General features: G+C 57.7%; 1 protein-coding gene across 1 annotated transcript in view; it reads left to right on the top strand.

Annotated features, from left to right (window-relative positions):
* Positions 1 to 25,796, top strand: part of MYO18B (myosin XVIIIB) — a 69,248-nt gene that overhangs the window by 12,771 nt on the left and 30,681 nt on the right. Inside the window, 22 exon segments of the mRNA XM_042805070.1 lie at positions 65 to 235; positions 1,124 to 1,214; positions 3,352 to 3,544; positions 4,832 to 4,912; positions 5,340 to 5,481; positions 5,604 to 5,763; positions 6,880 to 7,060; positions 7,797 to 7,880; positions 7,882 to 7,990; positions 8,509 to 8,618; positions 11,420 to 11,485; positions 13,166 to 13,294; positions 13,584 to 13,727; positions 14,899 to 14,988; positions 16,610 to 16,729; positions 16,854 to 16,962; positions 18,338 to 18,462; positions 19,386 to 19,540; positions 20,655 to 20,778; positions 21,256 to 21,456; positions 21,577 to 21,687; positions 23,577 to 23,681. Coding sequence (XP_042661004.1) covers positions 65 to 235; positions 1,124 to 1,214; positions 3,352 to 3,544; positions 4,832 to 4,912; positions 5,340 to 5,481; positions 5,604 to 5,763; positions 6,880 to 7,060; positions 7,797 to 7,880; positions 7,882 to 7,990; positions 8,509 to 8,618; positions 11,420 to 11,485; positions 13,166 to 13,294; positions 13,584 to 13,727; positions 14,899 to 14,988; positions 16,610 to 16,729; positions 16,854 to 16,962; positions 18,338 to 18,462; positions 19,386 to 19,540; positions 20,655 to 20,778; positions 21,256 to 21,456; positions 21,577 to 21,687; positions 23,577 to 23,681 — 2,801 coding nt within the window.

The following is a 25,796-nucleotide window of genomic DNA, read 5'->3' as shown; positions in this document are numbered from 1 at the left end:
CCCGTCTCTGCTCGGGCTGGCTCTGCCTGAGCCCTTCGTGCCCCCCCCGCGTCCCCCTCCCCAGTTGGCAGGAAGCAGTTCATGAAATTCGAGTGTGCGAGCTACGCCGCAGAGGTGCTGGGCTGCGACCTGGAGGAGTTCACCACCGCCGTCTTCAAACACCACCTGAAGCAGATCCTGGCGCAGGTCACGGCACGGGGCCCCCGGCTGCCCCCGGCAGAGGAGAGCCCGGCAGGTACCGGGATGCTGCATCCCTTTTTCCTTTAATTATTTATGGGTGATAGGGAAATGCTGTGCTCTGTGCTGCTCTGGACTCTGTGTGAGGGGAAGACGGTGTGCTGCAGGGCGAGGCAGTACGCCCTTTTTTTTTTTTTTCCAGGAAGTGAGGTCCATTTAAGTCTGTTAATATTAATTAAATCATTAACTGTGCTCTGTCATGTAGCTACCCTCAGGTCTACAGCCAACCCTGCCTATTACTCCTTAGGGACACACGAAAATCAGGTCAATTCAGATAATTCCCCTGGCAAATAAGTGATGTGGCTTAAATACTGTGAGAACTCTCCCTAGAAAAGAGGGGGATCCCCCCCAAACTTGGAGAGCAGCAGGGTGGGCATCCTTTCCCTGCACTGTGCCGCGCGCACCCGTGTCCCGCAAGGAGACCCGGGCATGGCGTGGGGTTGTGCTCCTGCGGGACAAAATGCTGCTGAGCCCCTAGAAACCTCAAATTAAATACATGGATCTAATTCCCGGCGGCCGACCCAGCATGCGTGTGGCGGGGTTGGGGGGTGAGGTACCACCCGGCTTTCAGGTCAGCCGTTCTCATCCTCGGCGGCAGAATTACAGCCGCCCCCCCCCCCCCCCCCCCCGCAAGTTATTCTGATAAAAGCGAGAACTCGCCTAACTGGCCGTTAACATGGCAATAGTTTTATTTCTTAGGCGGGAGGCACTAGAGGAGCTGAAGGCGGGTGGATAAGCCCTGCTTGTGTAAGCGGAGCGGGCAGAGCCCAGGAGCCGTGTGGGTTATCCTGCCCAGCGAGCCCGGGCATCCCCCGCTGATGGTAGGCTGAACTCGGCTGGAGATCAACGCTGTGTCTTTGCCTGCTCTTCTCTCTGCCTGCGCCAGGGCCGAAGATGACGGGTGTGGAGTGCGTGGAAGGGATGGCTTCGGGTCTCTACGAAGAGCTCTTCGCCGCCGTCGTCTCGCTGATCAACAGGTACGGAGCTGCTGGGGTGTCTGTGGGTGACGGCTCCTTCTCCCGGCGCTGCTGGGGAGGGAGATGCGTGGAGCAGACAACGGCTGCCGGCTGAAAAAACCCGGTTATATGAAAATCTCCAGCACTCGGGACCTTCTACGGGCTGTCAGCCCCGCGTCAGCCGGCACCGGGGGTGAAGGGTCCTATGGAGCAGCAGCCTCTGTGCATCCGAGTGTTGCGTGGGGTGACACATGTCCTCCTGCCAGCACGGACAGCCTGGCACAGAGCCCCGGCACCAGCAGTGCCGGGAGGCAGCTCCGCGAGCAGACACACCGAGCAGGGGGAGGGCAGAGCATCGCGGCGCCAAGAGGAGCAGCCCGGCTTCCTATTAATAATAGATGTGACTTTGCAGACTGAAATCAAGGTTGCCACTACGGGCAGAACAATAAACCAGTCAGGGAATCCCACAAGCGAGCCCTGCAGATGTGTGGTGGGAGTCGCTTTGTGGTAAAAGCTGGATCACAGGAGAGGATCGAGGTGCCAAGCGGGAGAGGGTTCAGCACCAGAATTGCTGCCGAGGTGCCCCGGGAGGCTGTGGCTGAGTGCTTCTCCACACTCTGCTTATTTCCATCTGAAGACCCGGGGTGGGAAGGACGTCCCCCGTGGCCTGGTGTATCTCTTCCTTCAGGTGGTGTAAATCCAAAATGCGCTACTCAGATAAATGGAATAATTTAACATTGGGGTAAGGAACTGGCCCACAAACCGCTCCGTTTTCTCAGTTGCGATGTGCAACTCAGTTTGTTGAAATCAGCATCCCCATAAAAGCTGGTGCCCAAAATACTTTCTGTTGTTGCAGCAGGTTTATTTTAACCTGCAGTTATTTAACCTGCAGGATATTTTTGTTGTAATTCCTAGCAACCACATTCCAAAGGGAAATTGCTGATGGTACTCAAAGGGCTGACAGAAGAGCAAAATGATGCTGATTTGCTTTAACAACAGCATTAACTCGGGAAGTGTCCCGGGTCCCCTTTTCCCTTTAAAGGTAGCTTTGTTTTGCCTGGGTTTATTTCCCACACCAGCCCACCAAAGCCTATTAAACCGTTGCAACAATGATTCAGGTGAAGAGGCATGTTTCAGTGCAGCCATGAAAATGCTCTTTCCTCAGCGAGTTGATGGCGAACATGAATCTCTTCAACTCCGGCTGCAGGAGGGTGCTGCTAGGAAATTCTGCAAGCAATTCATAAATATGTTTTTGTTTCTTCATTCAGCCCTATGCTTTCATCAAGGGGCTGGCATCTTTGGTGCCTTTCTTTTGGGGAGAACTGCATCTCGTTTACTCTCCCCAGGCTGCCCTGCCAGCGGGGTTGCTGGGGAAGGGGCAGCACGACGCGATGGCTGTTTCAGGAATGCGTCTTAAAAACAATCTCAGAGGTTTCCCAGGGTCAGACTCCTCCGCTGTCCTTATCTGAAATACTGGCAATGGCTGCAAGCAACATTTGAAGAAGTAAACATCTCTGTTTCTCCTGAGAAGCCCCTTGATGTCTGCTTCTCAGACCACGCGTGTTCCGGGCTGCGGTTCCCGTGAGAGATTTCCTCAGAGCTGAACATCAGCAGCTTCCCCTGTCGAAATGCCACAGTCGGCACGGCACAGAAGCCGGGGCTTTGGACACTTCTGTTGTCCTCAGTGTTGGTGTCATGGGCCAGCTGACCCGCTTTTCAAATCAACTGTTCCATCAAACTTAATACATTTGGATGACGACATAGTGATTTAAATAACAAAATTGTCAGGATGGGGCCAAACGTGGGAAGGGCAGCATCTCCCCCCACCCCGCCGTTAAGTGGTCGTTAGGCCAGGTCAGGAGCAGTCCCTGCGTGTGTCCCCATCCAGGCTGGGAGGAGACGCTCAGCTCGAGTAGGTCAAAGAAGAGGTGGGTGAAACAAAAGGGACAAGCAAAGGACCCGTGGCAGGAGGTGCGGGTGCTCCCTGAGAGGAGACAGGGGGAGAAGGGGAGACGGGAGGCACTGGGCTGGTCCCTGCTACGTGGGACGGTGCCCACCCAGGGACGTGCCCATCGAGGGGGAGGAGGCAGCGTCACCTCTGCAGGGAGAGCTGGGGTTCAGGAGTGAAACCCAGGGGTGTGTGCTGCTCTTTCCCCAGGTCTTTCTCCTCCCAGCACCTCTCCATGGCCTCCATCGCGGTGGTGGACACTCCTGGCTTTCACAACCCGCGGCACCAGCGGGGCGAGCGAGCGGCGACGTTTGAGGAGCTCTGCCACAACTACGTGCACGAGCGGCTGCAGGCTCTCTTCTACGAGAAAACCTTTGTTTTGGAAATGGAGAGGTACAGAGAGGTGAGGAGCGAGGGCTGGGAGCAGCGTCCTGGGGAGCAGCTTCCCAGCAGCTGGGCACGGGGCTGCCTTTGGCCCAGCTCATCCCCGTGCCCTGCCACGGTGTGACCGAGTAACACACTCAGTGGCTTTAACGGGAGGGGTGTTGCAGAAATGAGGGGTCTGTACGGAGCAGTGGCCTTGAACCGGGTCTCTCTTCCCCCCGCTGCCCCAGTCACAGATCCTCTCGGGTATTTCTGACGTGCCAGAGATGCCAGGCTGCCTTGGCATCTCTTGCAATATGCTTGTTCCAGCTCAGGAGGCTTCACGCCCTTCTGTTGGTACAGCTGAGATCTTCCTCAGGTGATGAATAATAGAGAAGAGAAAGGAAAATGATAAATTATTGCAGAAACAGGCTGATGAAAAATCTACAAGCAGAGATGAACTTATCAGGCTTGCAGAAATTACTTTAATTCCTTTAGCCCTGGGAAAACAGTTGAATTCCCACGGCTTAATATTCACACAGCACTTGCACCGAGTGAGTATCTATGTGCTCTTCACCAGTGATGAAGCTGTAGTTACTGGCCGAGCTCAGAAGGACAGCGGGCTCCCCAGGCTCGCCTTCCCCCGGCTTTGCTGCTGGCTAAGGACGGCTGCCCCGGTGCAAGAGGTTTCTCTGTGAGCCACTGGCCCACAACTGGGAGCCCGAGCCCCGGTGACCCATTTCCTCCCCGAGCTGGCTCACACTCGGGGTGATGGTGACACGTGCCCTCGGTGGAAAGAAACTCAGGGCCCCGCTGCTGCTTTCTGCTCCACCTGCACGCTCGGGCTGCAAACCTGAATCTCTGAGCGAAAACTCACCAGGTTACCATGGAGAGGCATTAAAGCTATGGCTCTTGCTGAACTTCCCCAGCTCATAGGCGAGCAAGAGGAAGCCATGCTTACCCTGTTGCTCCCGGGGGGCTCCCCGTGCTCCAGGGCAGGGCGCGGGGGTTGTGGGGAGCGGGGTGCTGGAGCCATGGGTGGTGGGTGACCCTGCAGCCAGGGGCTCGCAGCCTGAAGCCCTCACTTCAGAAAGGGAAACTATGCCCGCAAGCTGCAAAGTCAATAATTGATTGTTTTCTTTGTGCTCTCTTGTAAAGTCTTCGATTATTATCATCTCCATGATTTATGCAGCTCGTCTGAGGTCCGCAAAGCGCCGGCGGGAGCAGGACCTGCACCACATTCCTCCCCCTCCAGGCAAACGCACCTCCTCTTGGCTTTCAGATGCCAGACCATGACTGAAGCAAGCTTTTAAATAATGTTTTCCAGGAAAATGTTGAGGTGTCTTTTGATCTTCCAGAGCGGTCTCCACTGGCCACACTGTCCATCATCGACCTGGGCTCCTCACAGGTAACCCGTCCCCGTGGCCACGGTGGCAGTTGGTGGCTCTGGCTTTGCTCGAAGCATCCCCCTGCTCAGAGGAGTGAGGATTTCAGAGCCAGAGTGGGACCTCGCGGTGTGCTTTGCACAGAGCAGCCTGGGGTGTTGTAGGGGAGGGCACAGCATCAACCAGGACCTTTTTGGCTTTTTAAGATACACCCACCCTTCCTGGTCAAGCCCTGCACGCCGGGCACCGCTCCCATCCCGGCTGCGGGGCTGGGTTGACTGGTCCCTCTGGGACACTGGGTGACTGTGGAGGTCTCAAGGGTGGGGATGTCCAGAGCTGGATGATCCGGGGCAGGGGGCCAGGGCTGGGCAGAGGTGGTGGGGAGCAGGATGGCGTGGCTGTGGCTGGAGCCCTCCTGCCCCTTCCCCGTCACCATTGTCCCTTCGGCAGGCGCTGCCCGGCAGCCCGGGGGCCGATCGCAGGGGGCTGCTGTGGATCCTGGATGAGGAGGTGCTGATCCCAGGCTCCGGGGACGGCACTGCCTTCGACCGCCTCTGCTCCTACTTCGCCACGAAGGCACCCGACCAGGAGGGTAAGGCCGGCTGCTCGTCCTTCGGCATCGCCGTTTAGCTTTGGGAAGTTAAGAAACCACGCAGCAAATTCAATATCTCCCTGGGTTTTTCTTCTCGGGCGATTCTGGGGGTGCCGTCGCAGGGGACGGCTGCCTGCGCAGGTGTGAGCAGGCGCTGCACTTCGAGATCTCCCACCAGCTGGGCACGGACCCCGTGCGCTACGACCTCACGGGCTGGGTCAGCAAAGCCAAGCTCAACCTCTCGGCACAAAACGCCATCCAGGTGCTGCAGCGGTCCAAGGTGTAAGTAGGAGGGAGGTGCCACGGCACCGGCGGTGATCCCTGTGCCCGTGGGAGTGGGTTGAGGATGACCCCGCCGTGAGCTGAGCTGCTCCAGCCGGGGATTGCAAACTTGCCCCAGCTCCAAGAGGCCACGCGTGGTGGGGGAGGGCAGAGGGGTTGCGTGGGGCATCCCAACAAGAGGAAAGGACCCACAGCCTGGGCACTGGCTGTGAGGGGTCCCTGCCTGTCCCCCCACCTCCTGCCTGACGCACAACCCAGGGGATGGAGCTGATTTGGCCTCAGGTGGACAAGGAGGGGACTGGATCTTGAATGGATCCCATCTGTGGGCCCTGCCAACACCAGCCTTGCATTGCCAGAGTCCAGTTCTGCCCGGGGGAAAAACTGCAAGAAAACCAGAAAAACCCAACAGCTTTCAGCCCAGCTTTTTGGCAATCCTGAGAGCTATAAGTTAAGGTGGGGGGAACAGACATCAAGTGATTTAATTTACAGCCGTCAAGCCCCCGGGCTGACTGACAGCCAGATGTAGATGTGGTGATCGCAGTAGACACTGCGGAGTGAGCTGGTGAATAACACCGTGGTGAGCAGCTCTCCATCAAAGCTGTCTGGTTTCTTCAAGCCAGCCGATCCATGCCATTGGCAGTTCAGTGGGGGTCCCCTCCTGCAGGCAGGGGGACACGGAGGGGACACCACAATGTCCTCAGCTCCGCAGGGTCAGGCATCAGGCACGAGTCAGGGCCACAGGGCATCACCAGCCAAGGGCAGCTCCCTGGGCAGGTTTTCCCCACTGTTTTGAGGAACTTTGTAAACGAAATTGGAATTGAAATGTAATCGAGCTGCTGCAGACATCTCCACACATGGGGTGATTTTAAGCTTCTGCTGAAAACCCCTCAGCTCGTTTTGTTTTGGGCTTCAACTCAGCGGTGAACAGCTCGGTGCCCAAACCACAGAGGAACAGAGTGGGTGGGGGGTGTCCCGGCACCCCGCTTTGCTCCGTGGCCGGGCACCCTGTGGCAGCACCAGTGCTGAATTTGGGGTGCTGGGAACCGCATCCTCATCGAAGGGGCCGGGAAGGAGAGATGCGGCCCCACCGCCCCGTCTCATTGCTCGCCCCGACAGAGATGCCGTGAGGGAGCTGGTGCTGCCGCGCTCGCGGGCGCCGCTGGCCTGCCGCGCCGTGGCGGGGCTGGAGGGATGCTCCCAGGCCGTCCTGCACCGCAACGCCTGCGTGAGGAAAACCTTCGCCAGCAGCTTCGCAGCCGTGAAGAAGTCGGTGTGTGCTCAGCTCAAGCTGCAGGCGGTGAGTGGGGGCACCGGGACCCTCGTGGCCGCGGGTCGGGGTGTTTGCAGCACTGCGTATCCTGACCCCACACCGACGCTCTGCCTTAGCGGGGAGCCCCGCACCCCCCCCCCCAACAGGCACCTCCTGCTCCGCGGGGCTGGGGGTCACTGTTGCGGCTCCGTGTCTCGCAGGGCTCTTGGCCCGGGATGCTGCTCTGGCTGCGGATGGCCACAAGCCTCCCCAGAACCAGGGAAAGCATCCCAGGCAAACACATCGTAAAGCAGATTACGCACACACCTTGCTGTGCCGCCGCTTAATCCTTTTAAGCACTCAGATGAGTAGACCAGCCCTCCGTGCTGGGCATGTGCCAAGCTCCTGCTGATCTCAGCCATAATTAGGTGCCTAAACCCTCTCGAGGAGGCGAGGCTCAGTCCCCGCAGACTCTCCATCCAGCCCACTCTGGTCCTGGCTCTCCCTGGTGAACCCCCACCCAGCAGCCCTCAACCCTGGTAGCCCATCAAACGAAAACGTGCGGTGTTAGGAGGAAGGGTCCCGCTCAGCATCTCTGCCCTGCCCTGGGGCTCACCCCTCTCACCAAAGCTGTTGTTCCTAACATGCACTTGAGCTTTGAGGGCTCTGAAAAGGTTCCTTTACCTGCCCAGACACCCAGCGGAGGGTGCACGGGGAGCGTTTCCCACCGCCGCTGCGTGCTGTCCCTTCACCCCCCCGTCACTGATCTCTGCTTCCCTGGCAGGACGCGCTCACGAACCTCCTCCGACGCTCCCAGCTGCATTTCGTCCACTGCCTCCTCCCGGGGACGCCCCAGCCCTCCTGGGGTCCCTCGGCCCCCCTCGCCGCCCGACGCAGCCCTGCAGCTGGACATGCCGACCCTGCGAGCTCAGCTGGAGGGGACCCAGCTCCTGGACGCTCTGCGCCTTCACCGCGTTGGTGCGCACCGGCCCTCCACCGCCGCCGTGTGCCGTGCCCGTCCCAGTGGCTCAACCCTTCCACGCTTTGCTCATCATCTTGCCAGCCCCACTTCAGAAAGCCCCCGAGGTTTTACTGCTCCTTTTTGCAGGGGTTCCCAACCCCCTCTCCTGCCCGCAGCCCCGCGGTGCTGCCGGGTGGCACAGCCTGAGCTCGGTGGCTGCAGCTCCGGTGCGGTTCCGCCGTGCTGCCCTTGGAGCATCCGTGCATCAGGCGGGACCTGCACCGACCACGGTTGCAGTCCATGCCCGGGGGAGAGGGACCCATGCAGGGGGCTCAGGGGCATCTCCTGCATGACACAAGGTGCTGGGATGGCAGCTGGCCACCTCAAGCACAGCTCTCTCCGCAAAGGGCACCTCCCCCAGTCCCCACCACCGAAATGCTGCCCTTCGCAGTTGGTTCCCTCCCCAGCGTTTTGGTGCAAGCCCCACTGGGCTGGCTCAGCTCCCAGCAATGTCTGTCTGTCTGTCTGTCCCCAGGCTATGCGGATCGCCTGCTCCTGACCCAGTTCCGAAGGCGCTTCCAGGTCCTGGCTCCGGACATCATGAAGAAGCACACCTCTGCCTACGAGGTGCCGGACGAGAGCAAGGTGTGTGCTGGGCTGGCGTGGGGAGCGTGGGTTGAGTGCCCCATGTGGGGCTCTGCCGGTGTCGGAGATCTTCCAGCCCTCCCCAACACAGTCAGGGCTTTCCTTGCGATGAGGAGCAATTCCTGGAGCTCCCTGCAGCAGCCTGTGCCCTGCGGGAGCCTGGCTGTCCTCCCTCCAAACGAGCTGGGTCATACCAGCACTTCCCTGCCCTGGGACAGGACCTGCTCCTCAGTCCCTGCCTCACTCGGGCATTCTGTGTTGCTGGCATTATTCCTTCAGCTGCTGTAGGGCCAGAACCCGCAGGTCTGTGGGATGCCAAGCTCCGGCAGCAGTGAACGATGCTCCTTTGCTGCTGCAGGACCCACCACACATGGGAGCGCACATCTGGGCAGCTGATGAAGAGCTTTGGTAGCAGGGTTGTCAGCGCAGGTCTGGGGGTTTCTTAAACACGAGGCTGCCTTCAGGAACTAGGGATGAAGGTAGAAACCCCTCGTTCAGCAAGGCTCAGGGTGGCGCGGCAGCTTTCCCCATTCTGCTCAGAAACAGAGATTAGGTTTGGGAAGTCTGCGGGCTCAGCCCGTACGGCTGGGCTCCGGCAGCAGGGTCCTGCCTGGGTGCAGCCTCGTGCGGCGCCGGGTTGCAAGGAGGATGGCGTTGCATCCTGCTCCTCTTCACCCTTCCCACGTGTGCCTGAGCATGGAGGGACGTGGGTCCTCCAGCAGCCTGGCAGAGCAGCCAAACTCGGCTCTTCGGCCCGGAGTTTCTCCCTTTCTGCACCGAAGGACTGTTTTTGCAAAGGCAGTAACCATGCCCAGCGTGGGCTGCATTTGCCGATGTTACTGCGCCGCAGAGAGGAATTGGAGGAATCAGCCTGGAAACGAAGCCTGTTATTGCTTCTTTTTAATACTTGAGATGGCTTTGAAAATCCTGCTTGCTGAGGGCTGTGCCTTGGTCCTCCGGTGCTCTGGCTGCGTGCCTGGTGGATCTCGTATTGCAGGACAGGGCACAAGCTGTGGGACTGGGGGCATGTGCAGATGGCAGGGTCCGTGCATTGCTCTGGCCCTCGCCCTGACTCCCCAAAAAATGTCTGGCTGAGGACAAGCCAGGCAGTGTCCCCAGGGATGCAACAGAGCAGGGACCACGGAGGTTCTTGGGGATTGGGCATCGCCCGCCTTCAAGCACCTGTAAAGCACCAGCCCAGGGTGGCTCCTCGCCTCGTCCCATGGAGCCTGAAAGCCAAAGGGGCTCAGGGAGGAAGGTGGAGATTTTGCTGGTTTTATTTCTTTCATAATAAATTTATAGCAAAAACTGAGGAGAACTGCCCCTGCCCCTGGAACAAGGTATGAGCAAACTGGGAAGAGCTGAGAGCCGGGAAGAGCTGGGAGGAGATGAATTAAACATGGGCACGTGCTCCGTTGTGCAAACTGCCAGCCAGCATGTGCAAATTCAGTTAAGACCTCGGGATTTAATAAGACAAGTTTGACAGTCAGAAAAGGTCAATATTGTTATTAAATGCTGTAAGGAGGCAGAGGGTGCCTCGTCAGCAGCGTGTAAGCAGGGGATTTGAAAAATCCCATCCTCCCCGGAGCTTGTTGTCGTGCGGTTTTGTTAGCTGGAGGCTGCTTCCCGGTAAGCTGCATTAACTCATCTGCTGGAGCACAAGAGATGCTGCTTGGTAGCGAGGGTGCCTGGGCAGCAATAACAGGCAATAACCAGCAATAACCAGCAATAACCAGCAATAACATCCACTGCTGTGCATGGGATGGGACCGTCCCACCCAGCAGTGCTGCAGGAGCGGCCACAGCTGCGGCGCTGGTGCTTCCTCGCCTCCGGCACACGGTTCCATGCACCGTGGTGGTCTGTAACCCCCCCGCCAACACTCATGTGCTCCGTGCCTGCCTCGCCCCGGTGCGTGCACGGCTGCTGGCGAGGGCTAAGGCCGTGGTTCTGCTGCAGCGAGGTGCTCCCGGGGCCGTGGCGAGATATTTCTGATGTGGGTTTGTCCTTCTTGGAGGAAATGCGTGAGGCTGCCGGAGGATGTTGTGCGGAGTGAAGTATTGGCGGAGGATTTTTGTTATAATTTCTGTAGCTCTGGGGTTTTCAAATCATCCGTTCATCCAGATAGTGTTTGCTTCCCCGGGGAAACGCGCGGTATTGCTGGCTGTTACATTCTCATGTTGGTCCAAAGCTCAGAGTAACTGAGTTCGGGCTTCTCCTATGGCTTGGGACTAATCTCCCGCTTCCTTCCCTGTGGGGGCTCAGCTCTGCGCCGGTGGGCTCGGGGGGGAACTCGGTGCTTTCCCCCCTGCTTTCGGCTCCATGCGCTGAACTGCTGGCGAGAGCTGGGCAGGAGGGGAGCACCGAGGGCTGGCAGCTGCTCAGCACAGTCAGACCCTGGCTGGATGGTGCTGGGATGGGCTCTCACCACCCCCTCAGCACCCTCCTTCCATGCCCCCCCGTGCGCCGGGTCCTTCCAGCCCAGGGATGGCAGCAAAAGAGGGGGAATTCTGCATGCAGCTGCGCATCCCCATCCTGCCCAAGCCTCCGGGGCAGAAAACCCTTCTTGCACCAGGACTTGGGTCTGGGGCAGCTGTTTCGGAGGCTGCTCTTGGGCTGGGTGGGCACGCTTTTGCATGGGGAGGAGGAGAGGAGAACACAGCTGGATGCACCCTTACGGGGTGCCTGTAAACTGCATGCACCCTTACTGGGTGCCTGTAAGGAGCGGGGGTCCCTGCGCCCCATTTCAGCAGGCTCGTGCCAGGGTGTAAATGTTTTTACAAGGATGTGCTCCTTCTCCGCAGGCTATAGAGGAGCTCTTCCAGGCGCTGGATCTGGAGAAGAAGAGCGTGGCCATAGGACGCAGCCAGGTACTACGACGGCTCCGGTTGGTGATTCCCGCTGCGTACGGGCACTGCCAGCCCCGAGCCGGGCGCTGCGGCTTCCCAGAGCTCCCCAAACTGCAGAGGAAGCCTCTCCCCATGGCGCCTGGCTGGGCTGGGAAACCAAGCCTCGCCGAAAATCAAACAGAAAGCTCCTAAATCACATTTGAAAGCCTTACCCTGGGTAAACTGTGTAGTTAATTATCGGAATCCGGCCCCTCGTGGCAGTTAAGTTCCTAATTACCTTTGAAGTCTCACAGGAGTCGATGGGGCTTGGGCAGCTCGTGGTTTCGGTGGGCTGGGCTTGGCACGGCTGAGCTGGGCAGCTGCGGGTGCAAGAGTTGTTGCAGCAACAACGTTTGAACTTAAATGCAATAATCTCAAAGAAAAATTAATTTTGCATGCGTGCTTGCCTTCAGCTCTCGGAGTCTATAAAGAAAGAATTCATGAAGCGGTTCTGTGGAGCAAAATAACTTTCTTTTATCGTGCACAGTGCAGTTTGCAATTATCTCTTCTATGAAACCCTTGTACTTAATCAATAGCGCGATAGCAGCTCCAGTCACATCTTGTTATAGAGGAGTTAGTTTTGCCATCGCTTTGAGCATTGATTTTGTACTAGCTTCTAAAACTCGCTGGCTTGTGAAGTTAATACAGACATTAATGAGACAATCAAATAGGTGGTGGAGCAATCATAGCATTATCTCAAGAAAGTGAGTTTCCTTGGAATTGTTCTTTGATTCAATTTGGCATCTTTAAAACACAGCTCTTTAAGTATGCCACTGGCTTCACAAGGGTAATTCAGTTTTTATTAAAGCTGTATTATGCAAATGGTGCACAATAGTTGAGAGTGATTGGTCCCACATCCCGGGAGCTTCGCCAGGCAATGACCGAGACAGATCTTACGCTCTGAGAGATCAATACCGGGCTAAATTCGATGGCATCAGCAAATCTGTATCTTTTACGAGGTGTTTCTGACAAGTTCAGTTAAAGAAAATGATGTGGTTAATTCTGTTTTTCCTATTGCAAACTGGCGCCTTTGCTGTTATCTGTGTGTATCTGTGTGTGTGCTGTCAGAAATGCCGCTGCCAGCGTTCCTGTCCTTGCGGCGGGCGGGAAATAGGCAGTGACCCGAGGGAAGAGTATCGAGGACTCGCAGCTTCTTGTGATGGTTGATGCTTGTACCAAAAAGGAGCGGGAGGAATCGGGGACAGAGAGTGATCCTGAAGAGCCATCGGCAGCCCCGTCCCCGGGGAGCCCGTGGGACCTGGGGGCCCCGCACGTCCCGTTTCGGTGCTCCCCAGGGGCGGGAGGTGGAGGGACGGGTGGACGGTGCTCCCCGGGATGTGCACCCATCCTGCTGCCAGGCTCGGGGATGGGATGGAGCCGGGACACAGCTCCCTCTTGCTGTCCCATGGATGTCCCCAGGGAGGTCGGTGCCTTCATGGCACGGGGCAGGCAGGCGCGTTGTGGGTTTGGCCAGATAGGGCTGGAGTCCCCTTCCAGCCCAGTGTTTCACGCTGGTGCAGTGGTTGTGCTCACTGGTCCTGGCTGGTCCAAGGTCCTTCGGTCTCCTGCAGGTCTCGGGGGAGCCAGAAATCCATCCTGTTGGCTGCCGGCAGGTTTCAGACCCTGTCCCGAGGGTGTGTAACCTCCGTTGCTTGTTGTCAGGTTTTCCTGAAGCCAGGGGTCATCTCCAGGCTGGAGAAGCAACGTGACAAGCTGATAGCCCAGAAGATGATCCTGCTCCAGGCTGCTTGCAGGGGCTTCCTCAGCCGTCAGAAATTCAAGAGGTTGAAGGTATCCATCCCACGGGTCGGGGTACTCTGTGCCCACCACAGCACGGGCTCTGGCTGCTGCAGAGGGTCAGTGATGCTGTGATACGGCCCCGAGCACCCAAATGACAGAGCAGGCTGCTCCTTTGAAGGGCACCCGTTTTACCCTGCCCCACGAGCAGCCGTGAGATGCCGTGCTGCCATCCCCTGCGGTTCAGAGCTCCTCCACCACCTCACCCCTCTCCAGCCTGGTCCTGCCCGGCGGGCTCGGTGGTGGCTGGGCGAGGGGCAAAGCCAGCCGTGTCTCCCCGCAGATCCAGCGCCTCGCCGTCCGCTGCATCCAGAAGAACCTGGTGGTTTTCCAGGCCATCAGGCACTGGCCCTGGTGGCAACTGCTGAGCCGCGTGCGGCCCTTGCTCAGCATTAACCTCGCGGAGGAGCAGCTCCGTGCAAAAGAAGTATGCACCAAGCATTGGGATGGGGTGGGAGGGGGTGGGATGCTCTAGGAGCTGTGCCTGGTGGGTGACTCAAATTGGAAGTCACTTCTGCCAGGGCAGAGGTGTTTTTCTGACCATCTAGAAGTCATCATCTGTTCTTAGCACTGTATTTTTTTTTACCCTGAGTAATGTGTTTTGCAGAGCTGTGGAGGGAGAAATAACTCTCCTTTTTCCTTAGAGGGGCAGTAGGCAATGCACTGTGTCCCCACAACCACAGCCGCATCCCAGCGCCATGGCTGCCCTCCCCATACCCCCCGTGAGCTCACTGGGGCTGGCTCCGCTGAGCCGAGCCCCTTGGGGATAGGTGCCCCACATCAGCCTGTGGGATGAGGGGTGATGAGCAGCCAAACACATCCTTGATGCAGGGGATTCTGCTCCATACCATCACCAGAGCTGCGCTGGCTTCCACCTCTGCTGCCACTGGTGATGGGAGAAGTTAATGGGCATTTGCTGACCCGGGAAAGGCACCTTTTGCCCCTCTGCACCATCTGAGACCTGTGCTAAATTCTTAGTCCGTCTTCCTTGGCATCCTGCTCCTCCTCTTGCCTTAGTGAGGTTTTAACAAGATGTTTTCAGGCTGGTTCAGACAAAATAAAAGCTGCCCAAGCCTCTGTTTCTCTCTCCAAACCCACATGGGATCCATCAGGCCCCGTCACCCGTTAACCTCTGCTTTTATCACAACTCTGCAATGCTCTGCTTCTGCTCAGTGTTGGACATCAAAGCAGGACAAGGCAGGACGAGCAGCTCTGTTACAGTCAGGCTGCCTGAAAAAGAATCACAAAAAAAACAACATGCCTTTGCAACAGCTCTGTGATAGCCTGCCAGGGCCCCGGGAACACTCCATGAGCAAAATTCAGACGTTTGGCTGTTCATGCCAGGCTTTTGAGGTTTGCTTCTTTCTCATAAAAATGTGCTCTGTACACACACCAAAACTGACAGTCCCCCCAATGAAATTCATGTCAGGGGCTGTAGTCGCGGCAATTTGCAGTGAGCAGCCTTCAAAGTTTCCTGGTAAATTTTATTAATAAGACAGCTACCTCTCTCCCACTTATTTTTAACAGAAAACAGGACTGTAATAAATTGAGGATGCTGGAGCTCTTCATGTGTGGTTTTTTTTTGCAATCTTCCCTAGGAGGAGCTGGCGGCGCTGAGAAGGAAGCTGGAAAAATCCGAGCAGGCATGCAGCGAGCTCAGGCAGACTGCAGAGAAACTGGAGAGCAAGGTAGAGCCTGAAAAAAAAAAAAAAAGCCTCTGCTGCTTGGTCGAGTTGGAAACGAAGCCCTATTGGGATCAGTATGACCACCAATTTGCTGAGAGCAGGAGGGGCCGTGATCAGCAGAGGGCTGGGCAGGGGGCTGCTGCCGAAGTGACCGCAGCCAGCGGCAGATCTCAGGCTGGGACCCTCGGGGGGCACCAGCTGAAGCACCCAGCGCCAGCATCGCTGCGGGGTCCCTGCTCGGGGGGGGGGGGTCCTGCCTGCCGGAGCGATGGGTCCCCCCAGGGCCTGCACCCGCCGAGCAGCCCAGACACCCTGGGAATGGGCTGCCAGGGAAAGCCTCAGGGAAAGGACAGACGTCACCTCGTGCTGCCACCGGCGCGGGCGTACGAGACTGAAAGGTGGCAGTGGGAATGTCACCCCTTCTGCTGACAAAGGGGTGAAAAAGGAACGGGAATTTGCACCGAGGCGTGTCGTGTTCTCATTACACTCTCAGGACTGCAGCTCGCCGAGCTCTGCAGACACCAGAAGTGACTTAGTTTAGTGGGATGTATGCTAATACCGAGGAGATGGCTCACAGAAGTGTCCTGCTCGTCGCCTGGCTCCGAGCATGACCCTGCGGTGCTCGGGTGTCAGAAGGGAACTGGGAGGGACTGGGAGGCACGTTGGGGACCACATGCATCCCCCGCCGGCCGCTGGTCCTGCGCGGGGTCCCCCCTGGGACGCGCGGACTGCTGCGTGATTGCCGCTGGGGTTTTATTAAGCACTGAGAAGAAGAGCAGCTCCCAAATTTGCTGTAAATCCCCTGGGTTTACCCGGCTCGCCCCTTGCGAGAGCTGCGGTCTGGGTGTGACCCTGCAGCTCTGGGTAATGGTGCCAAGAGCCCTGAGGGCCAGGGACCCCCTTCTCAACGGGAAGCAGCTAAAGATGATTTAGCTTGAGCTCCCTGTTAAAAATGGAATCACACTGACGAGGCTGGGAGTGCTGAGGGAGGCTAATGCCTCAGGACAGACCTAGAAAAATGCCGGCTCCCCAGGGAAAGAAAACCTATGGAGTTTACTTAACGAGTTAAATTTGTTGGACCCCCTAAGGAACTTGTGTAGCATGCCTGCAAAATGTAAAGTGCCTTTAAATGCTGTCAAACGGGGGAAAAGGAGCATTGGAAACCTGCGCATTCCTGCTGGCCCTGCCGCCTCTGCAGCCCCTCGCTCGGCCAGCTGAGCAGGACAGACTGCTCACCTCTGCTTTGCAGAAAGTGGAATTAATTCTCCAGATTAATAATATCTCCCCCCTTGATTTGTCTGCTTGTTGTTTCAAATGAAATGCAGTGTCAGCCAACTAGAACAATGGAGAAAGCCGCGCAGCCGTGGCAGGCAGCCGTGTGAGGGGCAGCCACCGGCTCCAGCACCGGTTGCTCTTTGCTGGGCACTGCCAGTGGAAGCTTGGGTTCCCACTGGTGACACTGGTCGGTGGTGGTGTGCGCTTACCATGTCCCCTAAGCATAGGCAGCTGCCAGTCAGGACTCTGCAGGGTGGATGCAGGATGGCTGACCACCGCCCCCCCACCGCCCCCCCCCAAACCCGGTGTTCACGGCGATGCCCAGACTGACTCCCCATTGCCCCCCCAGATCATCGACCTGACGACGGAGCTGTCGGACGAGCGGTACAAGGGTGATGTTGCCTGCCAGGTCCTGGATGGGGAGCGGGCAGAGAGGCTGCGGGGAGCCCGCGAGCTGCAGGAGCTGCAGGTAGGAGAGCCCCGAGCCCTCGGGCCGTGCTGGTGGCGATGCTGCCCTCCCAGCACAGCCTCACTGGACCCCAGTGCCCTGGAGCCGGGTAGAGCTGCTCGCTTCCTTCCCTGGGTTTCCCCAGAGCAAACACGACCAAGTGCAGAAGAAATTGGAGTCGGTGGAAAAGCAGCTGGAAGAGGCCCAGCAGCTGGTTCAGTTGCGCGAGATGAAGATAAGCGGCTCTGGAGGAGGTAGGGGTGTCCCTTCGGGGGCGATGCCTGCTCTGGGCATCCAGCACGACCTGTGGGGCCAGCGCGGCCACCCCAGCGGGCCAGCAAAGCTTCTTGCCCTGGGCAGCGGTTTGGCCCGCCCCAAGCTGTGCTGCTCCCTCAACTCCTGGCCACCCCAGGGTGGTTTTGGTACCCCGTCACTCTGCATTGCTCGTCCGGTGGAGCGACAGCTCGGTCGCACGTGGCTCTGGTTCGTGCACGGGGCTGGGGGTGCAGGCAGGTGTTACAACCTGGACTGGGAGCCCAGGGAGTCATAAAGGTTCTGCCATCACCTTGGGTTAAATTAAGGTGAAACGACACTAAACGACCAGCTAAAAATATTTTACTTGTGGTAGAAACAGCTTAAACTTGGAAAAAGATAGTAAGCAAAGTGATCTCTTATTGATGAATCTATAAAAAAGAGAAGGAAGGGAAGAGAAGGAAAGGGGAGGAAAAAAGTCTGGATCACCACCCCAGGTTCCAGCGTTGTCTCAGGTCCAGTCATCTTCAGTGGTGGGTGCACACGCAGCGGAATTTTCTGTTGCCTTTCAAGTTCATCTTTCTCAGCTGGTTTGCATACTAGACCACGAGAGGCAGGTATTCCAGGAACTCATTTCCATGAGAGACGAGGGAAAGGTGGAGCGTGGGTTCTGTGCGTGCGGTGAGGGGGAACGGGGTGCACCAGCCCCCTCCTCCGATTGAGTCGGTTCGTGCTCCTCCCTACCCCTTTTACATTTTCCTCAGTTTTTGCATCTTGGGTAATTGTCCAGCCTTTAGCTTATCAGTCTATTTGGCCTGAAGGTATAGTTTCCTTCGAGGTTCATCTAAGGAATTTGGCATTGCAGCAGCAGGCAGTGGAGCTGTGCACCCCTCGATACACCCTGCGCTGCCCTGGGCAGCTCCCTCAGCCTCCTCACAAAGGCCAACAACTTGTCCTCGAGGCGCTGAGGAGTGTTTGAGGCATTAACTCCTCCAGTTCCTTACAGCAGAGATTCTGCCTCAGGGCACTGCTGGCGCCTGCTGGCACTGCCCAGCAGCTCAGAGTGGGTTTGAAGCATGTTTTGAAGCGATGAGGAGGCTGCTAAGACACGAGTGGGATGGGATGAGCTTGCATGCTCTGCCTGAGGCGGGGGCACGTGTGCTGTGAGAGCTGGGGCAGCCCTGGGTGCCCAAAGCAGAGCTCGGTGCTGGCGTTGATGCCATACGGGAGCTGCGGTGCCGCTGTGCATTCACCAGTCTTGTGCATTCACCCGTCTTGTGCGTTCACCCGTCTTGTGCGTTCACCCGTCTGCCCCCGGCTCGGGCTGCCGAGGCCTGAGCGCCCACCCAGCGCCTCTGGGTCTGTCTCTGCTCGCAGAGGACGAGTGGCAAGTGCGCTTCGACTGCGCGCAGACGGAGATTGCTTTCCTGCGGAAGCGGCTGGTGCAGCTGGAGGAGCGGCTGGAGTCCGAGCTGGGCGCCAGGACGGGGCTGGAGCAAAAGGTAAGCGCTGCCGGCCCCGGGGGGCACGGGAAGGGACAGGGGCTCCCCAGGGTCACACCGTGGAGCGGGGCTGCTGCTGGAGCTGGGTGTTCCCTCCCCGCTCCCGGCGCTCAGAAATGCAGCCGCTTGCTGCTGATGGGGACCGGGGGAAACCAGCCCTCTTCTGCTGCCTCGAGAGTAAACCCCCCCCAAACTTCCTTCAAGCGTACAAAGTCACTTTTGCACCAGAACGTGGCAAAATTCAGCCTTGCTCAAGCATGAGCGTGAACCCAGGGTGGGAAACTGAGGGTGGGGAGGGGGTCAGCAGTGGGTCTCGGTGCCACAAAGAGCTGTTAATGTGCAGGGCTGGCAGTTCCCGAGCTTTGCCATGAGGAGGGAGAAAGCCAGCGTGCCTGGGAGTCAGGTCACTTCCCATGAGGATAAAATAAAAAAAAATGAGTATTATTCATGGTACATTAAAAAGTAATAAGGAAAGCAGCCCGGTCTTAGGAACTTGGGTAAAGCAAAACAGCCCATTTGCTTTCAGATAGTTACAGGGTTCATTAATGCAAGATTTTGCTTATTTAAAGTAATTCCTTAATGACTCCATTCTCTGGCTGGCAAGAGCGCTGCATGTCTCTCTGTCCCAAACACGATGCAACCCCTTGGGGGATGCAGCTCGTTGGGTCCGGGCGCTGCTTTTTGCAGAGAGAAGTGGGATCCTGCGTCCGCCCCTGGGGCAGCTTTGCTGACTCAGCAGGAGGAGCTGGGACGCTGCAGGCACACGGGAGGGTACCCGGAGGAGGGGGGAGTCAGGGCACCTGAATTTGTCCTTGTTCGGTGAAAGATCTGCGGGTGAGCCACGGGCTGAGCGCCGGGTGGGGAGCGCGTGCCACAGGGTCCCCCCCATTCCCCTTGCCGCTCACCGCCGCCTCTGCCCGCAGCTCGGCCAGGCGCAGGCGGCCTGCGAAGCGGCCAAGAAGGGGTCCCAGGAGCTGCGGCGGCGGTGCCGGCGGCTGGCCTGCGAGCTGGAGGACGCGCGGACGCTCGCCGAGAGCCAGCAGAGCCGCAGCCACGAGCTGGAGAAGCGGCAGAAGAAGTGAGAGCCGGCGGGAGGGCAGGGATGCTGGAGCGGGAGGGCAGGGATGCTGGAGCGGGAGGGCAGGGATGCTGTGTGGGGGGGGGCTGCGGGCGAGGAGTTCCTCGAAGGGCTGCTATTTCCATCGGCAAGCCGGGAGGTTATTTTTGCATCCCGTTGCCGTGCGATGGTGACACGATTCCGTAATAGCAGTCACCCCCCGCCCCCCTCCCCGCGCAAGGCTCGGCGGCGGCGCGGGGAGCGCTGCCGGGGGCTCCCGTGTCGCTGGGTGCGGGGGCACCCTCGTGTCGGGGTGTCCCAGGTTTCGGCGTGCCCTTGGTGGGGATGTGCCTGTGCCGGGAGCGCTGCCGGCAAACCGGGCTCCTGGCCTGGGGGAGAGGAGTCCTGTAGCCAAGAAATGATCCCCAGTGTTTTAACCCATGAAGGAAATAGGTTTTCTGCCCCAAAATAGGATACGAACCCAAGTGGGCACAGAAAACATGGGAAATCACCAACTGCTTTCTTTATAATTTCTTTTAATTTACATTTTGTTGCCGGTGTTCCCCGCGTGCTTGCGCTGAGGTGCTGACTCTGGGCTGGGGTTTGGTCTCCCCCAGAGATATAAAGGTGCTGAGATGCTCCCAGGACTATCTCTCTGAAGTGGCAATGCTTCCCAGGCTGAAACCCAACCCTCGGTGCAGCAGAATCCCGGCCGGCCCTGGGGATGGAGCTGCCCGCCGTGGCAGGGGCAGGGGGCTGCTGCCTGCACACAAGCGCATTTTGGGCTGTTTTGGGTCTGTAGCAGCCCATTGCAGTGTGGTTTTTTTTTTTTCCCCTCTGCTCTTGGTGACTGCTTGTCTGCACATCACTGCTGCTCCACGCTGCCCGCTTACCACAGCTGGCACTTGTGCGGAGGAATTAGGGATTCCCAAAATTATGGCAGCACTTTGTAGACAATTAGTTGTTGTTTTGTTTTGGTTTGTTTGTTTGTTTGTTTGTTTGTTTGTTTTTTGTGGTTTTTTTTTTTTTGTGTTTTTTTTTTTTGTGTGTGTGTGTACTCTCAAAAGCACTTGGAAAGTCCAGTGCTGCCATTGCAGACCCGCTCCGGAGAGGTAACGTGTATTTTCTCCTCCAGGTTTGACCTGCAGCTAGCCCAGGCCCTGGGAGAGTCTGCCTTTGAGAAGAGCCTCCGGGAAAAATTGTCCCAGGAGAACACCAGCATCCGATGGGAAATGGGCAAACTTCAGCAGAGCTTAGAAGTAAGAGAAAAATATCCCACTTTGCTGCATTATATGCAGCATCAGGAACAGCTCTCAGAGCCACTATCTTTGCAATTATAGCAGAGGCAATCAAGCACAAACCCAGCAACTTGATTCCAATCCCTTTTAGCTCAGTTCTAGGATGTGCCTCATATATTTAACTAACGTTATCCTCTGCCAGAAGAAAGGCTATCACTTTTAACAAACGATACCCATCCCATGGCTTTGCTAATTAGGCCCACCCTCATTTTCACGGAAGTCACCTGTGCTCTTTGAGGTCAGGGTTGAGTGAACAACACCGAGAGGGAAAGGTTTGCTCGGGGCTTATGGTGGGGAGGGGGCTGACCGCTGCCTGCTGCTGCTCCAGGGTGTTTCTGATGAAGGCTGTGGGTTTTAAGAGTGGGATGCTTGTGCAAAGCCCCCTCTCCTGCCTTTGGGGCCCGGCTGCTGACCCGCCGCTCTGCCCCCGGCGAGCAGCAGAAGGAGGCGGAGGTGGCCAGGCTGGAGCAGCGAGGGACCTTGCTGGCCGGCCGGCTGCAGGAGCTCAGCACCCCCAGCGCCCTGGACGCCCGCGCCGTGCCCGCACTCAAAAAGCAGCTCTGGGACCTGGAGGCCAGCGCTGCCGAGCAGCGGAAAGAGCTGGAGAGGCAAACAGCCGCCGTTGATCACCTGGAGCAGGTAGCGCAGTCCCCACCTGGGCACCATCCCCTCAGGGGCACGTCAAGCCCACTCCAACACTGTCCCCGTCCCTCCGGGGCTGTGTGCAGCCGCTGGTGCATTTGGCTTTTATTCTTTCAGCTCCACCAGAGACTGGAGCTGGAGATAGAGCGGATGAAGCAGATCCACCAGAAGGAGCTGGAGGACAAGGATGAGGAGTTGGAGGATGTGCGGCAGTCCTGCCAGAGGAGGGTAGGTCAGCGCTGGGGTGGGGGGGGACAATGCTGGGTGCTCCCCAGGGCTTCCCTGGCGTGCAGTGCAGAGGAGGAGCCGTTCCCGGGGGGTCCTTCCTCCTTGGGAAGCAGCGGGGCAGGTGGTTGCTGCTTCCCCACGAGCCCCAGTCACAGCCCTGGGGTGCAAAAATCAGGGTCTGGGTCAGGGTGAGTCCCTGCTGTGCTGGAGGGGCTGTGGGGGGACGATGCATGGGAGCCACGTGCGATGCAGCACATGAGCATGGTGCTCCCAGTAACACCAGCATCACGCCAAGGGCACCATCTCCAGCCCCTCCAGGGCTTCACCTTTGGTGATAATGGACAGAAAAGACCCTTTCCACAAAGCTGCAAGGTCGGTGGCATGCAAACATGAATTCCAGTTTCCCCAAAATCCCCGGGGTGTTTGATGCGGGGCTGCATGATGGCAGCCAATTCCCGTTCAGGCTGGGGCATACCTGGCGGTCGACAGTGAATTAACACTGCTGAGGCTTAATGAAGCGGTCGGTGGGGCTTTGTGTGTGCTATTTTAGGAAGGCAGGACAAGTGGGAAGGCAAAGGAGGCAACCTCTGCTCCTGCCAGCACGTAGTCGTGCCCTGAGCTGTAAGGCTCTGGGTGCCACGGGAGGCTGCCAGCGTGCAAACACCCCTGTTTCCCATTGTGCTGCCTTCCCGCAGTGCTGCCCTGCTGCTGGAGGGAGCAGCAGCACCTCAGTGCTGCTCCCTCCCCCTCTCCACTGGCTGTTTTTGGCTGAAACTCTAGGCTGGTCGGAAGGACACGTTGCTCAGGGTTCCTCCCCGGGGTCCTCCCTACCCTTCTGCACCTCTCTGTCTAAATGCCCCGTGCAGAGAGCAAGCTACTGCCAGCAGCACGGAAGGAGATGCCGTGCCTCGTGCTGCTCTCGGCCAACGGGCTGTCCTCCATCCTTTCTCTCCCTCACCCTGCGTGGCCTGAGTATTATTTTCCAAATGAGTAAATGGCAGAGACACTCCGGAGAGCAATCGATATTTAGCAGCTTGATCCCATTCCCTTTTTAAATCCTGTTTCTGAGCAGCGGCTGGGGTTGCAGGAGGCGGCTGGGGCAGGGAGGGCTCTGGGGAGCTGTGCCAGGGTCGCAGCCTGGCACATCCACTCCTGTGGGCTCAGCCATGCAGCAGCTTGCAAGGGGAGGAGCGGGCTGTGCAATGGGCTGGCTTGCTTTGTTAACACATTTCCACCCCCAAGCCCTCCTGGCTCGACTGGATGGACCCCTCAGAGCTGCACGGCAGGGCTCTGCGATGCCACCCCGGCTCCAGTTCCCTCCTGCAAAGCACTTGTTGTTGCTGCGGCGCTGCGGGTCGGCGATGCTTGAGCCGAGGCAAAGGCAGAGGGGTGCAGGCTCCTGCACTCGGTGCTGGCTCTCAGGTTCCCTTTGCTCCCAGGAGCAATACAAATCCTGCCTTCATGGCACGCTCTGCCCCGAGAGGCCACTGTCACCTCCTCGCTGGTGGGGAGCTGGAGCAAGAATCGTGCTGCCCGCCTGGTTTGTGGTCACGGGATGTCTTGAGGAGACCTGGAGGGATTAGAGCTGGCCCCTCTTCCAGAGCTGCAGGGACAACCCTCCGGGACTTCTGAGTGTTCCTCACAGGCAGGGTGGCTCAAACAGCCCATCGTGTCCCCGAAAGTCCCGCAGGCTCCTGGCCAGGAGCAGTTGCACTGCCTGGGGGTAGCAGGGGCTCCAGGGGACGTGACCCATCCCGGGGTCCCCAGTGTCAGCTGCGGTGATGGGAAGCTTCGGTGCGCACCCTCTCCCGGTGTCGTGCCGGGGTGCGGAGCTTTGGCTGGGGCCGGCCGGGCTCTGAGCGTGGCTGGGGGTTATCTCCTGCATACAGCTCCGGCAGCTGGAGATGCAGCTGGAACAGGAGTACGAGGAGAAGCAGATGGTGCTGCATGAGAAACAGGACCTGGAAGGGCTCATCAGCACCCTGTGCGAGCAGGTAAGGGGACGGTGGCTAGCCTGGCAGGGGGGGGGACTGTGCTCTGCTCTCCTTGCTGCTACCTCCCAGCCAGCCAAGCTGCTTTGCTGGCCATGCCCTTGCTCAAAACACTGCCTATTAAAAAAACAAAAAAAAAAAAAACAAAAAAACAAAAAAAGGAAGTGTGAATGCCTGTGTGCGTGTGGATGGGGCCACACCACAGGTTGGCTGTTCAGGCAGCACAGCCAGCTGTGCTGCCCTCTGTCCCTTGGCGGTTCCAAACGCCGCCCATCAGAGCTGCGGCCGTGCCGCAGCAGGCACTGGGTGCCAGGAGGGTTTTGGGACTGCTGGCATCAAGTAGGAGACAGCCAGACCCCCCAAAGACCCACAGAGGGGAACTGTTCGCTTCTGTGCAGATTAAGCTAAGTGGAGGGGGGCATCTGATTTTTTCTGGTGTTTTCATGAGAGTCAGACTAACCAGGACTAATGCTGGAGCAGCTCCAACTGCCCAGAAAAGCAGTTTATCAGATTCTGCTCTTTGCAGAGGAATTCTATCCCAGACACATTTGTTGAACAAATCCTTTTTCACTCTTTAATGTGTCTGTGGCAGTGATTGAAGTGCACGTAATGGGAAAAGCACACACAGCTGCTCCCTGTTAAATGAGAAGGCAAGGGGCTGAATGCAGCCTCATTGAACAACATTTATTGGGCTGGGCATCGCTGAGCAGCCAGGCCCGGGCGCTGGCTCATGCACCAGCTCCTGCTGAAGGAGCTCTGGTGACCCAGGTCCTGCCTGGCCCTTCCCTGGGGCCACGGTGCTGCCAGGGCTGAGGACGGTACCAGCCCGGCGCGTTCAGCGTTGCCATCTCGGTGCTGGGGCACCCGGGAGCTCAGCCGGGCTGGGTTTGGTGCCTCCCGACCGCCCTCGCCCAGCCCCTGCCGCGATGCACCTCACCCTGCACGCGGGAGAGGAGGAGCTCAGTATCTGGGGCTGCCGGTAATTAAGCAGCACGTCCTCCGGCCATTGGCACAAGCCGGTTGGATTTCGCCGTTTCACCAGCCCTGGCAATTGCATGGCTTCATTAAACGGGATGAATCTGGGAGCTTTGCAACACTGAAATGATGGGCATATTTCAAGTAGGCACAAAATGATCTGACGAGGCTTATCCATAACATCCCCCCAGCTCCTGGCTTATAAAATGTTTTGGGAACTGTCAGAATAAATCTTGCCGTATAAAAGCAGGGTATTATTATAACTGCTTCTCAGGCCAGCACGGCCCTCTTGTTCGGTGGAGGAGAACTGAGATGGATGAGGAGGCAGCAGGAGCTGCACGGTGTGAAGCTGGGGATGCTCTCGAGGAAAGGCACCTTCTCCTTCCTGGAGTGTTCCCAGGCGCTGCCCGGGCAGCCCCCAGCCCCCCCTCCCCGTGCGTGTGAGGGGAAGGGGAGCTGGAATAGTACAGCTGGGGATCGCTATCATGTGTGTGAGATACCACTGAAGCCTTGAAAGCAGCTATTAAATGAAATCGTGGCTTTGTAACTTGAAAAGCACCGGGCTGCGATGGTGGGAGGAGGCAGCAGCGATTCGACATCCCCCCTCTGGGGTGGTGGGCAGACCCTGAGCTGCGGGAAAACGATGCTGAACGGCCTCCGAGATACAGTCAAGGGGGGCGGCAGGGAGAACAGCAAGCCTGCTGCGCTGCAGTGTTGTTATAAATGATGTCTGATTTACAGTGGACAGAGTGCTTCAGAGCAGTTTATTAAAAAAGGAAAAAAAAAAAAAAAAAAAAAAAGAAAAAGCCAACCCAGAAAACTAATTAAGGAAATGGAGATACCAACGATTTCTGGTTCCAGCAAATGCCAGCCAGCTCTAAACCAGGTTACGAGGTCAAATCTGCACAATTAATTTTAGCCACTGAACAGAATATAGGAGAACAGGTTTGAAACAAGAAGAGCTGTGGAAAACAGACTAAATGGAAAAGGCTCTTACACTTCAATTAGTCTGAAATGAAGCACTGAAACCATGTGCCTGTTTACTTGGTGTTTTTCTAATTCTTGTATTCTCGTAACCATGGTTGCTCTCAGCTTGAGGTGGGGAGCGTAAAGGGGTTTTTTTTAAGGTGCTTCCTACTTCCC

This window comes from Tyto alba, unplaced genomic scaffold, assembly GCF_018691265.1.
Source record: "Tyto alba isolate M040663 unplaced genomic scaffold, T.alba_DEE_v4.0 Super-Scaffold_44, whole genome shotgun sequence".
Classification (NCBI taxonomy): domain Eukaryota; kingdom Metazoa; phylum Chordata; class Aves; order Strigiformes; family Tytonidae; genus Tyto; species Tyto alba.
The sequence above is the reverse complement of the archived record's forward strand: the minus strand, read 5'-3'. Positions and strand labels throughout refer to the sequence as shown.